This window comes from Oenanthe melanoleuca, chromosome 2, assembly GCF_029582105.1.
Source record: "Oenanthe melanoleuca isolate GR-GAL-2019-014 chromosome 2, OMel1.0, whole genome shotgun sequence".
Classification (NCBI taxonomy): Eukaryota; Metazoa; Chordata; class Aves; order Passeriformes; family Muscicapidae; genus Oenanthe; species Oenanthe melanoleuca.
Window position 1 is genome coordinate 74,371,962 of NC_079335.1, and position 15,764 is coordinate 74,387,725.

General features: G+C 34.3%; 1 protein-coding gene across 5 annotated transcripts in view; it reads right to left on the bottom strand.

The window, feature by feature from the left end:
* The window catches only part of CDH18 (cadherin 18), a 479,267-nt gene that overhangs the window by 12,195 nt on the left and 451,308 nt on the right, over window positions 1-15,764 (bottom strand). For all 5 annotated transcript variants that reach the window (XM_056485314.1, XM_056485312.1, XM_056485313.1 and 2 more), the window contains 2 exons: window positions 10,986-11,107; window positions 4,417-4,534 (listed from right to left, as the gene is read on the bottom strand). In XM_056485314.1, the coding sequence (XP_056341289.1) occupies window positions 4,417-4,534; window positions 10,986-11,107 (240 nt within the window). The remainder of the gene's footprint in view (window positions 1-4,416; window positions 4,535-10,985; window positions 11,108-15,764) is intronic.

Below are 15,764 nucleotides of genomic sequence, written 5' to 3' on the forward strand. Positions count from 1 at the left end.
GAAAAATAAATTTCAAATACTTTTGTGATATGAAACCATTGTCCTGAAGAAATAAAAGAAGAGGAGAACAAATGCTAAGCATCCTCTAGGGATTTGTTCTTCATTGAAAGTAAGCTAAACTTAGTCTGCTACCAGAAGTCAGTAATCTCAATTTACTGATGTAAGAGAATGCACAGATCTTACTGGCAGTGTTGGGTGAATGTGTCAATTATCTGCATAAACCCTTCTTGTCCAGGAAATGTACAATACCACTAAGCATCAATGGCAAACTGTATATCTTGTGTTAAAAAATAGCACCAGCAAAACAGTGCTTTACAGTGCAGAAATTTCTTAAATATTGTAAGTGAACTGTTCTCTGAGGGTTCAACCCTTTTTCATCTCTTGAAAAATACTATGCAAATTCTGAAAGAGAAGTTTATCTACATATTAATGCTTGGAAATATGATAATAATGACATGTTCAGATGCATTTTTCATCAAACTAAAAAACTTTGACAAATATATCCACAGTTTTTTAAGCATCTGGAAAAATATTATTTTTATGGTAAGAAAAAAAAGTACAAGTCTAGAATTCAATACATAAAAAACAAATCTATTGAATAGAACTTCTGTTGTCCTTATTCTGGTTTCCCAACAAAAGATGGTTTTAGCCCCATATTATCCTGGGGAGTTTTTAAGATATGCAAAGATAAGATAAGTTTTGAGATATGCAAAAGTAGATATTTCTGATTAGGCAAAAAGTGTAAATTTGTGATATTAGAAAAAAGGATTACAAAATTATCTATGACAGTATCTTGAAAATGGAAGTGAGGAGAACACAGGCAACAACAAAATGAGTTATGTAGAATCTGATCTACAATATAAAACACAGAGGAAAAAGTGCTTGGCTTCTCAGGTTTTAATAGAAATTGTAACAATTTTCTAGGCAGACTAGATTGTAAACAACATTATTTTGATGAAAAGACCTTCATAAGTACAATTCACAAGCAAGAAAAGAAAGGCTTCTTGTCTTCTTTAGCTTCTCTAAAGCTGCAGAAAATTATTAAAACTTAATGCACTTCCTTTATATAACAAAGAATTTCTTTTCCAGGTCTTGTTCTTCCCAGCTTACATGAGCACAGATACTGCATCATTTTGTTGTCTGTCCTCTTGCTCATACTTGCAAGCCTTTACTCTCTCTGAACAGTGCTTTTAAAGTATGTAATAAAACTTAAATAGCAACAAAGAATCTTGTGTGCCTTTTGAATACAGTAGAGAAAAACTAACATATTCTGTATTTTCTTCTCTTTTTTTTCTTTTAAATGAAAATTGTAGCACAAACACACTACAGAAAGGGATTCAAGGAGCTCTTAATTTTGCTGGAGGTTTTATTTGGTAAAGCCCTGTGACTATCCTGACGTACATTTACCTCAAGGTTTTAAGTCCTGCATTATGAGGGTGAATATTCCACAAATGGAGATTTAAAACTGCGGAAATTTTCATTTAGAAAATTCACAGGTTCAGGTCCAAGAGATGAAAGTTTAACTGGTCAAATGACCAGTTATATTGACTGAGGCTTTAATGCCTTTTTAGTTTGTTGAAGCCATAGAATATTATTGAGCTGGATCATGAGCATGCTGGGATTGTTTATTGCTGCAATCTATACAGGTAGGTAAGAACAAACTGCAGAATCTTATGCTTGTACAAGCCCTAGATTTCAAAGTGCATAGACACAAGCATAAATATTTTAAGATACAGTGCACTACTGTGGAGTATACAGACAATAAATGAATAGGGGTACCTTCATGCAAAAGTCTATTTGGAATCCAAGAATAAAACTGTTGTTTTGGATTATGAAAATGAAGGGAAGAAATATCTACTGATAGTTTTATGAAATTGAACTTTTTTCCTGAAGAAATAAAAGGAGAGGATGACTGAATTAGAAGGTGACTATAAGAGAGATATAGGTCTCTAGAGACAGATACAGCTACTACTGACTACTATTTTCTACGTGAAAACAAGAATTTGGGTTTTATCATTCTGTGAAACATTACAAAAAATTCTCTTAAGGCAATTTTTGTAGTTTTTATCTTTAAAAACATAACAAAAAAAAACAAATTAAAACCTTCCAGAATGCCAGCCTTTATAGAATTTGGAATCCAGAGGTAAAAATAGCAGCTGTCTTCTGTTCAGAGCATTCTGATTATTTTTAATGCCTGATGCTCTAAAACATGAGTTTTCAAAAGTGCAAACTTGTCACAGATATAAGAAGAGCCTGTTCTGCCCACCTCCTTTCTGCTATTTCTAAGAATAGAAAACAATAGAATATCTGTTTTTGAATAGAAATAGATGAGAAATACGAAAGTCATAAATGCTAAATAGCTGCATATTGTGCATGTACTTCATAGATGTTTCACTAATATTTTATATATAGATTGTGTCACAAAGAAAAGGTCCCAATAAAGGACAATGTTTAAACAATAGATTCAAAGTCTTTTGTACAAAATAAATTTGTAACTCTGCATTTGCTTTTAAGATAGATTTCTTGTTATGGTTTGAGTTAAGCAGCCATTTTTTAATTATACGGCCAGTTTGGAAGTTGCATTTTTGGAGCCTCTCTATGTGTGAGAAGTTTTATGCAAGATGCTGTGGGAAGTGCATAATTTTGTTCTTCCTTAGGTGAAATAAAAACATAATGCACAATAGGCTTTTACCTTAAAAGACAATTTTTTCAGTTCCTTCCTCTACTTCCCCCCATAAAATCCAATTTAGAGTAGTCCAAACACTGCCTTCAGCTGTTGATTGCTAAGTCATTGCTCACTGATCTTGGGGAAGTTAATAAAAGCACCAAGTGCTTCTATCCAAAGTTAAATATTTCTATCCAAAACACGAACATGACATTGCTGCATCAAATAGTTTTTAGAAGTTTATGCCCACTTATAAATCTGTGTAGTTAAATATCTTCTGTAGCAATGAACACAGACCCAGCTTTAAATATGTTCATAAAATATCTACTCTACAATTAACCACAACTTCAGTAGAGCTATTAAAAAAAAAAAACAACAACAACTTCTTGATATAAATGTCTTGTACTGAAATGAACATGTGAACATGCACATGATTTCACATGAAATCACAGTCTAATGCTCAATGACTTCATTGGAAATACAGACTAAAATACAGAAATATGTAATGGCACCCCTCCTTCATTCAGAAACAACAATTTGGCTTTTTCTATAATGTTCCATCACAGTCTGAGTGGGATTGATATATTAATCTGGGAAAGTGCTGGAGTTTCACTTAGGGAATATTTGTATATATGAATTTGCCCTTCAATATTTATGATTATTTATTAATATTGATATATATTTATTGATCTGTTTTGGAACTTGAATCTGAAATCTATTTGTGAATTCCAAGTAACTAGCATGATTTTTTTTTTTCTGCTGTAAGTATAGTTAAACACTGGAACAGATTCTTTAGGAAGATTATACAATCTCCTTCCCTGATCAATTTTACAAACAGATAAAAAGTCCATACAGAATTGCTTCAATATCACTGTATGTACCAAATATACCAATGATGGAGTTAATGCATTACAGAGGAATAGAGATCTGTTAGATCTCAGAATGTATTCCACAGCAGCACTACAAATATATAACTGTAAAATAAAGCAAATCCCACTTACTTGCACACAGGCATACAAGGAAAGCCCCACAACACACACATACACAAAATCTCAAGAGGAAAATTTAGACAAACGTTTAAAGTTTACATGAAGTTTCATAAGGTTGCAAAGTGGGGACCACAAGGATATACTTGATCAAGAGCAAAGGTGATTTTGGTTTGGGTTATGGAAAGATTAGACAGTGTTCTCACTTAAGAAATGTTCAGAAACACTTGTTTGGGAGACTGAGGGCTGTCTTCCTTCTGAGTCTATCTGTTGTGAATTCCTGATTGTAATGTTTAGACACACTTTCTTAGGAATGGCATGAAGCAATAGACTATCATCCAGGAACCATAGAAGGACCTGCTCTTGATGTCATATCTGTAAAAGTAAGCACAAACTCCAATTTTGATGCCCCTTCATTTTTTTTCACCTTTAAGCAATAAATGACAATAACTTTGACAATATCAAATCAGTGCTATTTCACCTAAAAGTAGTCCAAATTTACATATTTTTCATTAATCCACTTTTCAAAAACTTTCCTGAAAGTATGAAGTATAAATGCTAAAATAAAGTGGAATATAAATCCAAAATGCAATATCTGATTATTCATAGTTTGCAATATGTTGTGTACACATATCCTTGATACCCAACAGCTCAGTCATGACATATTACAGTTTTCTGCTTCTGTCAGGAAATGCATGGAAATTTTTCTGCTCACCCCAGACAAAACAGAAGTCCATTTCTTTGAGATTTATGTAATTGTTTTACCTTCATTGTTCCTTAGAGTGAAGTTAGGATTCAAAGAAAGCCCTTCATCAAGAGAAAAATGGAACCTTGCACCATTTGCAGAGTTATCTTTGTCAGTAGCAGTGATAGTCTGAATTACCTGAAACAAAAAATTAACAGTGAATGTGTTGAAATTTGAACTTGACCCCTATAGTACCTGACCTCAGCAGGATGCTCAAGTTTACCTTATTTTAATTTTCTACTTGACTGCTGCTGAATTCAACAGATGAAATAACTGGGTCATTAACTCAATTTCTCTAGCAGGAAATATTTTAGGAACCACACTTCAAAGCCAGGTAAAAGCATCTACAGGATCTATACTTTCTGATGTTTTGGTACTGTCAAGACCTGGTATAGAGATTATCACCACCTGCATTGTATCCTGCTGACTTCCTGAATTACAGGTTTAGCTAAATATCTGTTTCTATGGAGGTAAAAGACTGAACCAGGATGGTCTATGTGAAGTGTCATCTGCCTGCTGTCCTAATAATTAAATATACTTCCATATTGGTAAGGAAAAACAATTAACTAAAATATTTCTGCTAACCATATTTCTGCTAAAAAATTTCTGTTAAGAATCAGTTTTAAATTGCCAGAGAACAGAGCAGGAAGAACAGCAGCCACTCCTGGCTTTAGTTTAGTTTGCCCAAAAAGCAATAGAGCTGGATGTAGCCAGAACCATGCCTAAGAAAGGTATTTTTGAAAGGTAGGACCTTTGCCTTAGAAAGCTCTGGTGGTTTTTAAATTTACTTTCAACTAAAATTGATCTAAGCTCTTGGAATGTGGGACCGAACAGTATTTCTACCTCTGCTTTCATTTTCATGCTGGGTCTTGAAACTCAAGTGCTAAAGTGGAATCCAATAAAAGCTGTTCCTGTGATATAGGCAGTGAAGCCCACACAGACTGCTGCAAAGAGCTGATAGATATCCTGAGGGAAACATAAAAGGGGGAGGGAAAGTACTCTTTTCATAAGAATTTTTCTGTTCAGTGTTCAGCTGCAGTCTGTCTGGACTGAACCTGAAACATAAACAGTACAGACTGCAGTGGCTTGGTCTGTTTTAAAACTGAAAGACATCACAGAGTTCTCTACCTCCATTCACATAAGAGAAGGAAAACAAACATATGTTCTGGCTTGGGCTGGGGTAGAGTCAATTTTGTTCACAGTAGCTGGTATGAGGCTGTGGTTTTGATTAGTGCTGGGAAAAGTGTTGGTAAACACAGAGATGTTTCTGTCATTGCTGAGCAGGGCTTGCACAGAGTCAAAGTATTTTCTGTTTCTTGTACCACCCCACTAGCAAGGGCGTGGGGATGCAAGAAAAATTGTGAGGGGACACAGCCAGGACAGTTGTCCCCAACTGACCAAAAGGATTTTCCATACTGTATGATGTCGTGCTCACTTATAAAGCTGGGGGAAGAAGAAAGAAAGGAGGAGAGGTTTGCAGTGACGGTGTTTTTCCTCCAAAGTCAGCATTGCTACATGTGATGTTGCTCTGCTCTCCAGGAGATGGCTGAACACCTGCCTGCCCTTGGGAAATGGTGATTTCCTTGCTTTTCTTTGCTTGCACGTGCAGCTTTGACTATACCTATTACACTGCCTTTACCACAAGCTCTCTCACTTTCCTGATCCATCCTCTTCCCCATCCCACCGGTGGGGGAGTGAACAACTGGCTGTGTGGGGAGGAATTTACAGCTGGAGTTAAACTATGGCAACTCAACAGGGTATAATGTTTATTCCATTTACTATATACAGTCAAGTACATTGCATTGACTGTACACATCTGAGACAATTAATAGTACTTGTTATGGTTGCCAATAATATTTTACTAGTTTGTCATAATATTTTTTCCTGAAGTGGAACAGAGTAAGATCAGTCTGAAAAAATCTGAAATATCCATAATTATGCATATGACTTTTAGTAAAGTCATGGCAATACTGGTTGAAAATTTTGGCAAAAGCTAATTTTTCACTACTGAATTTTGAAAAGATAACAAAACTGTTAGTGAAACTACCATGTAAAACCAGAAATACAGGATTTTCTCAGCTATCTATATATTTAGTTTATAATGTTGAAATGATATTTGGCACAGCAAGGCAAAAATAGGGGTGATAGAAGAATATGTTCCAAAGAATCAATTTCTGTTATTATTCAAATACTAAAAATGCCATTAAGTACCAAACACATTTATAAAAATGTGAGGTAAGACTATAAGAAAAAAATATCATTTTATTAAATATTTTTTTAAATACTCAGAGATGTTTCTCAGTGAAATATAAATCAATTTGTCATGCAGCTTCAGCTTTTATTTGACAGCATGGTGGATAAATTTTCATCCTATTTCACTATGCTACATAAAACATTCAGTGACATTTTACAGAATGCTGCTTCAAGAGCATGTCATTCTGCAACAAAAATACCTTTGATCAAGGCCTCAGTGACACATGACTAGTGTAAATATTATTTGGTTTTAAGTCTAACTTTATAACTCAGAATCTGCTCTCTATATTCCCTGATTTCACACATGTAAATTCAAGTATTCTCTGAATTCATGAATGTATATAGAAAGTATAGCACCTCATGGTATAAAAGTTATGCTTTTTCTCATAGAAAATTAGTATTGTATTTTTAATTGGATAGGTCAAAGCATTTTTAGAGACCTGTTTTGTTTTTAAACAGAAAGTTCACATATTTTCAGAAAAGATCTCTAGGACATTCATACAGCAGTTAGAAACAAATGTATGTATCATCCTGACACCAAAATCTATTATTAACCCTTTTGTAATTAATTGGCCAAGTACTTAATAGCCTATTAGCAGACATTAATGTGTACCTTGCCAAGCCTGATTAAAATAAAAATATTGACACATAATCTGAACTTCAGTAAAGCCCAGCTGACAACACTGATAGGATGAACCTGAAGGTTCATGATATTTTTTTAAAGGCAAGAAATGACAAGAAAAGAGAATTTCAAGATTTGAGGAGAACTAATTGGAGAGGACAGAGAGCAGGTGCTAAATTCTACTCAGAATCATTTTAGAATTGAATCAATAAACGAGCAAATATACACATGACAAACACATAGCAGAGGCATTCCTTGCCAGCTAACATTGATTTCCTTTTTGGAAGATGACAAAATGTCATTTTCCAACATTGGTTAAATTTCACAGTCATTCACAAAATCAGTATACGTTAAGAAGTCAGTATCCTCCTAGTCTGAATGTCATCTAAGATCAAATCAGAGTTACTTCATCTTCTTCAATATATAATATCAGCCAGGCTTCACTTGGAATCTGTTGCAGATACTTAGTCTATCTTCTCAACTATATGATTACTAAGTGACTAAAGCTGTCACTTCAGCATGGAAATGATGATCTCTTCATAATCATTTGCTTTGATATGCTTTAGGTTTGGTCACTTAAGGCTTAAGCATTAAACACTGAAGCCCTTTTTTTGTTTGTTTGTTTTGTTTGTTTATTTTTCCTTTTCTTTTTTTTTTCTTTATTTTTTTTTTTTTTTCCAAAAAATAGAGCAGTGGAGGGAAAAATGACAGGAGACAGGCTCTGCAATTAGATTATACTGTGATTTCACTCCATAGAAAGGTCTTCTGATAATAAACAAGCAAACACAACAAGTCTTTCAATTACTATATCCTGGTTAGTTTATCTCACACATAAAAATTTCAAAATAGATGTGCTGAGGAAAGAAATGATGAATCTTACAGGACAGTGCAACATGGAAGCCTGTCATGCACATGTCCCCAGCAGTACAGAATTTGTCATTTAGGCATAAATCTTACGAAACATAGTCACAGGATGGTGCATAACTCAAAGGTATACTGCCTTTTCAGTGATTCAGAACCACCCAGCTGGAAACCCTTTTTAGCATATGGAATACTTGCATTCTTTTGCAATCAGTTTATTTGCGCCCTCTCTCTAATAGTTGAGCACCCTCTTACTTTTTTCTTTCCTTAGACTAGATGGTAACATGAGCAAAAGATGTGAATTTTCATGGGTTTTTTTGGCTTTTGCTTAGTGTTAGAATTTTTCTGAAAACCTTGCTGTGAAATGCAAATAAAAAATAGTTCATAACACATATGTCAAGGAGCCTGTTAGTTGAAGAATGTAACATGTGAAACAGTAACTCAAGGAAAAGTACAAGGCTGACCTAAACAGTGAGTAAATTCTATTGTATACCTTAAAGACCTTGACCATAAATTATCATTTGTAAAACTACTATTGGAGAATTAAAACTTTGCTAGCAATATTAGCTATATACCAGAAACAACAGCCCCAGCAAAGAACATTTCTGTGATAGCTTCACTGCATGCTTACCTTATTATTGGTTATAATAATGCAACATTTATTGTCAATCTATATAATTTTAGAAATATCAGAAAAAGTTGAAATTATTTGCAACTAATGCTTGAACGAGATTGTTATCTTCTTACATAATTTTTTACAAGTTCTGATTTTTCTATATATTTTCCTTTATTTTTCAGAATATAATTTTTTACTTTAATAATCATTTAATAAGAGATATTCAGCTGACAGACAGACCTACTGGGATTTTCCAGTGTCTCAATAAGAGCACTGAAGAACACTATACAGTCATTAGATAAGAGGGAAGGTCCTTGCACACGTAACTTCTCTAAAGAGAGGAAATAGGATCTCTTCTATAAATTGTATATTACAGAAGGAGAGAAAGCCACAATGATTTCCTGCTTATGCTGGGCCACTTGTTGATCAGTGTCTTAATAATAAATAATTATTGTATATTGTATTATATAATTATAATAAATGTCTTAAAAAGAGTATGATTATCAGCCCACCAAATCTATTTATGATAGTGAATTGTTCAAAGAAGAAAAGACGAAGGGCTGACATTAAAGATCTCCCAATACTCAGCAGCCAGGCAATACAAACACAAATGAAATTCATTGTACATAGTAGTAAAGTCTTAACTTCACACACAATGGTGATCTCTGATCTGACTATTATCTTTAAAGATATTGGTGTTATGACAGGGATAATTTTTTTGCATTCCATGCTTACTAGTGGTTAAAAATCAAAGTCATTCTTAGAAATTGCTATGAAAGTACTAAAGATCAAAGCAGAGAGCATCACATTCTATGAAGCACTTTGTAAGAATTATAAACCACTGCATAACCAACTGCACGTTGAGTCTTGATTCTACCTCAAGGTGAAGAGAGAGGAATTGGAGAAAGTTTAAAGGAGGAAAAGATTAATGATCAAAAGTCTGGAAGGCTTTTATCACCAATTACCCCAGTTAAGTAGGACTGACCCAGTCTGGACAAGAGACAGCTAAGGGACAATGTACAAGAGATTAATGCATGTCATTTATTAATGCAATAATATATAGAGATCCACTGCACTACCTTTTTCTCTCCCAAGGGAACTAGTATTTATTGGTTGAAGACAGTATGGAAAAATTAAAAAAAAAGTTAGGTCTTATTGAAGAATGCAATTAAACTGCAAAATTTCTTGGTGCATGAGGTAGCAGATATAAAAAAGTTATGCTTACTGTAGGAAAAGTTAGACAGGCTCATATGAGATGGTTATTAAAGAATTATTAAAAAATACACAAACCACATTTAGATCAGGAAATGACCTTCAAATGATCTGATACCAGGGAAGTATTTGCAGCATCATACACACTTGCCAGGTTCTTAAACTGTGCTTCAGGTGCCAGTTTTTGGCTACTGGTGGAGTGAAGATAACTTTGACCAGGCTACAGTCAGATGACGTATAGCATTTTTATAGTCTCAGCTTTAAAAACAGAAATATATCACTGTGCATTTGTGTACACTTTTTTTAAGGATTTGATGAAAATAATGCTATTGCTAGTAATATATTCTTCAGGAAAGATATGAGCTCATAACTGAAACATACAACCTGTGCAATAATGCAAAATAAGCACCGTGTTGAGAATAAAACTCAACCTACGCAGAAAAGCAAAAGCACTTGGCAAAATTGTCAAACCCTGGGCTGCAACAATGTGAATTGATCAGAGAAACAGTGGCTGGAGCATGATTCAGCTATTCATTCGCAGTTCTGGCCCTCCCCATGCTCACAATTGTGAAAAACCCATTCAAGATCTTTTAATGACCCTTTATAGACAAGGGCACCACCAAGCAAAGAGTGAGGCTGTGAGCCACGCTCACCAGCCATGGCAGAGAGCTGCCTTGGAAACATTGCTGCTATGTGGCACTCGGATGAGAGGTGTAAAATATGCTTCATTCCCTTGCTCAGGATAGCGGCTCGTCAAATTCTATCCCTCATCTGTCGGGATTGAAGTTTTACCTGTCTTTACAGAAAATAGCTTGAGTATATTTTTTTTGCAGCAACAAGAAAGAGATATTGAACAAATGCCAAAATTTTCTACCTTTTGCATAAAGCAATTAAAATTTCAGTCAAATGCAAAATGCTAAAATGAAATCAGAAAGAATTATGATATGTCCCAAACTTCAGACATATGGTACATTAACAAAGTAATTGTTCTTTATCACTGGAAGAAATATAGCTGTGAGAGTTACCTGACCAGGCTTTGCATTTTCACAGACGATTATATCATAATCTCTGGCAAGCTCAGGAGGATTGTCATTGACATCCAGGATTCTTACACCAACTGGAACGTGGCTCACTAGCCCAGGATTGTCTGCAAAACACACAGGATGCTATTAAGCCTTTTGAAATACTTAATACTGCATGTCATCCTCAATTTAAAAGTGGTTTATTAATACAATAACTGGATGAAAACTGTATTCAGCTCCAGAAATTTGGGTAACAACATGCTAAAAGATGCTTGTCATGCTTCATTAACTGTTTTGAAAAAATAGCAGTTAAAAAGAGTGGGAAGTATGGCATGAGTCTTAAGTCACTTAAATACAAGCTACTCTGGAAATGAAGTGGGAGGAAGCTGCTGGACTTATACTGTCACACTGTATGCTAAGAAATGATCCATTTCTTGGTAATAAATGTTAAACTGTCATCACAGTATTGAATTAAATCTAATACAAAAAATATTAAAGCATTTTTCTTTTTCACAGTTCCTTAAAGAGTTTAGAAAATAAAATGCAAATATAGTAATAAAATGCATAGGTATGTGTAAGCTTTTCCCAAGCTTGAGTTCTGGTTTCTCATAAGTTACTATGGTATTTCACACAACAGTCATTGAGTGAGGCTTTAGCAGAAGAAAAGAAAGAAAATTTAGCAGAAGTGAGTCTGGTTTTTGCACAAAGAAAACAATGTTTAAGTATTAGAGCCTTAAGCTATGATCAGTACTTTCATGAGAGCTCACCCTCAGAAAGATTACACCCTCAAAAAACCACAATAAATAGAATCCTTTCAATAAGAATACACTTTCCATGATAAAATGGAGAAAAAAGCCCCCACAAACAAACTCAATTCCTTTCAGTCCACAACACCCTTGCTCTTACTTCTAAGTTAATTTTATTTTGTTGAAAGAATTATGTATTTAAACTTTTAATAATTATCTAATACATGCCTTCTGGATTCCGTACAAGTACCAATCAGTTAGATGACAAACTTCATCCTACATTCACCAACTAAATGAGACTATCAGTAGAAGACAGTAAGTCAATCTTTTAAATGGAATAAAATGGAAGAATGGAGTATTATAGATTGACATTTTAAAAGTTCATGTCCCTGTATGTTCTCATAAGAAGAAAAAAAAAAATAGAAATATTAGTAGCCCAAGCTTCATTCATGGTGGAACTTCATTCATCATGGTTATTTTGATCAAAATTAATCCCTACCATGTGTCTGTCAAAAAGGGTAATTTGTAAAATGCCTTGTATTTGTCTCACTTTTAATGATCTCTGCTCAGAATTCTGGAAAGCTTTGACTAGACACTAGCTCACAATAAAAGAATATTTGAGAATGTTGAAGTTTATTTGACAAGTGGAGAAATCTCTCTTTCTGTTTCCACATGGGATACAAGCCAAAGCACTTAGGTCTCAGAAGTTCCCTCAGATTTTTCACATTCTGTTTTTTAACTAACATTAATTTTCACACAATGATTTTAATTTGCTTTTGAAACTTAGTCGATCATCCCCACAAAATGTTAATAGAAAGGAAATAAAGTCAACAGAAGACTTAACTAGCAGAGGAATGCTATTCCCAATTACCATTAGCATTAGAACTTAGAAGAACATGCTCAGAAGACATTTATATGCTTGAAAATTCCATTATCTTGCTGAAATTTTGCTTTAGTGGCCTTTTCTTTACAACTTTACAGATTTACACTGAATCTATGAACATCTCCGTAAGAGATGAACTAAGAGACTAAACTGGACTATCTCAACTGTGTTTATGCAAGAATGAGGCTTTCTATTGGTATCTAAAAACACTTTTAGCAAAAAACTTAGAGGCAAGTTAAAATGTTGGAATATATAGTAGTGAAGGAAGAATGACACTTGGCTGCCCACTAAGTATTTGGGAGAAGGGAGCCATTTATCTATCTTTGCTGTTTTTTCTGAAGGAAGCAATCTTCTCTCCAGGACATGTGGAGTATGACTATTAATACAAAAAGATATTTATTCCTTTCCTGGAGGTAGGTCAAAATATTGTACAGAACAGCACAGGCTGTATAGATTTAACATTTCTTACTGCTCACTTAAATGTAGCTTACAACTCATTTAGGTGGTGCCCTCTGTCAATGTAATCAGACAATTGAATTTAAAAAATCCTATTATTACAATTACAGATTATTACATCTATGGCTCAAAAAACCTTTGGTCTTGAGGCTTTGTTGTGGAGGTTTTTGAACATAATTTGTGAGGTGTGTGGACTAGAAAGTGGTATAAATGAAAGGAAGGACCACAATGCACATAAAGAGAGAGCACATAAAGCATAATAATGAGCTAGAAAGCAGGGATTACTGTAAAGGGTTAAAGATTAATAAACTAATTTTTGAGGAGATTCAGAAACTATAACAAAGAATTTTAACACCTTAATACTACAGAAAACCTGATGGAGTTTTATCAAGAGGGCAACAGAAGTTGTAATTATCAGATAATCATAGGATCACTGAAAAATCTTGGTTGAAATGGAGTTCTGGAGGTCATTGGTCCAGTTTCCAGCTCAAAGCACAGCCATCTTCAAAGGTGTAAGGGGGCATAATATGTCTAAGAGGAAGAGAACAAAAAAGCAGAGAGAGCACAGGGCAGTGGGTACCACTGATAAAGGACTGCTGTGTAGGACTGGAATAGTTACTGGGGAAGAAAAAAAAATCACACTTCTTGGTCCAGTGTGTGACAAAAAGAGTTAAATATTTTGTTTCAGTACAGGGCTGCAGACCTCTTTGCCCCACCTTGAATGTGTCCTCTTCTGTGCTTGTCACTACTACCCAGAGCAATCTTAGTCAGGTACATTTGCAGTCATTTTGCAGAGAGATTTTATGAAGATCCAGAAAGTTTATCTTTGTTTCTTCTGCAGCTGTTTTGCAGTAAAAATAATTTATAAATACCTCATCAGTTCGAAAGAGGTCTTTATGCACAATGTAACAATATTAGTAACTCTCTGGAAGCCAGTACCTCATGGGATCACTGAATTTTGCAGGCAAATTTCCATACTGACAGACTACTCAGTACAAAATGCTAATGTACAGTATTAACACCACTTACCAAAACAGTCTTGAACAGTGTGCATACAACATAAATTTGCATGCACAGCGACAGAACAGTTTTAATGAAGAGAATGAGAAGGAATTGAAGGAAATACAAGGATTTTTTCCTTTTTTTAAGGTTTTAATCTTCAGAATCAACATATACTCCAGTCTTTTTCAAGAATACAGTTCACCTTCAATCTCCAAAGTGATCTAATAATTGGCACTTTTAACAGTACAATTTTCTTAATTAGACAAATTTCTTGCATCAGTTTGGCAGATTTCCAATTTTAAGATAATCTGTGTTGACATACATTTCAGGTCTGTGCATTGCAAAATATTCTGTGTCCTATTAGCATTATGCCTCAAGAATATATTTTTTTAAATGAATGCTCTGTGTTTTAAGAGGTAACTGAAGCAGAAACATTGCTCTGTTTCACCTATGCTAGGGACTTACTTTCTTCTGCTTCAGACTTTTCCCAGAATAAATAGTTCTTCTTCCAGAATACTAAACATCTGTAAAGTAAATCAATTTCATTAGCAGATCCTCTATGGACAAGTCCACTCCAAGTATACAGAAGATCCAATTAACAGCCAATGTGAAGCCTTGAATCTCCTCTTCTATTAGTTTCTGTGGGCAAACTTTAAAACCCCTATTTAAGGAGAAAGATTTCTAATACAGTTACTGATGTCTGAGACTTTCTTTTCACACTAACAAAATTCCCATAGACGTTATGAAAAAAAATTCTACCTGAATGACTTTCAGAATAGAAGTCCTGACACCAACAATCTTTCATGGGTTTATTTGTTTTTTGCTTGCTTTGTTTTCTTGGATTTTTTTAATTACTTTTTTTTTAAGTTAACTAAATCTAGACTGGTTCATAACTGTTTACTATAAAAGCCCATTTTGACATCTTCTCAAGACCTTACAATGCAAACCAATATCTAGGAAATTCAACTAGCTGTGTATACCATTATTTTTTAAAGAGAAATACAAAGGACCCATCACAAGAAAAACTAAATTTTCTACGAAGGAGAAAATTATGCAGAAACTAAGAATAAGTGTAAAGTACCAGTCTTTTTTTTTTTAAGAAAGTGGGTACTTCTAAATAATGTCACCTGGAGATGGATAGCAAATGCTTTTATTTTTTTCTTGTAGCAAAATTTACCTTTTTACTGAAGGCACTGCTCATTTCTCTTGTATTACAATAGTAATAATGGCAGCAGAAGCAATAGTAATAATCATAGCACTGCACTAGACCAAAAATATTTAGAGCTTTGAAACTGGAAACCTTCTCTTGCCTAAATGCAAGCAAAATTCTCTCAGACGATGTAGGTGTTGACTGACTGATTAAAACAGGGCACCACAAAACATACTGGTTCTGTGGCCAGAAATGTCCATTTTGAGATTTCTGTCACAAAGCTTCAAATAAATGCCATATGATTCCAAATTCCATCCCTTCTCTGGGGCCCCACCTTGGTAGCTAAGAAGAGCCATATCCTACCCCATTTTCAGATGATAATGTAAGAATATATTCATCTTTGCTTTTCCCAAAGAAACAGAAGAAAATCCAGCATGCCTGGAATCCAACGACTAAACCAATATAAATGGGGAATAAGCATGGAAATTTGAATTAGAAGCATCATTTCTTGAAAAGGATGGAGAAGTAACTGCCTTTCAACTGCT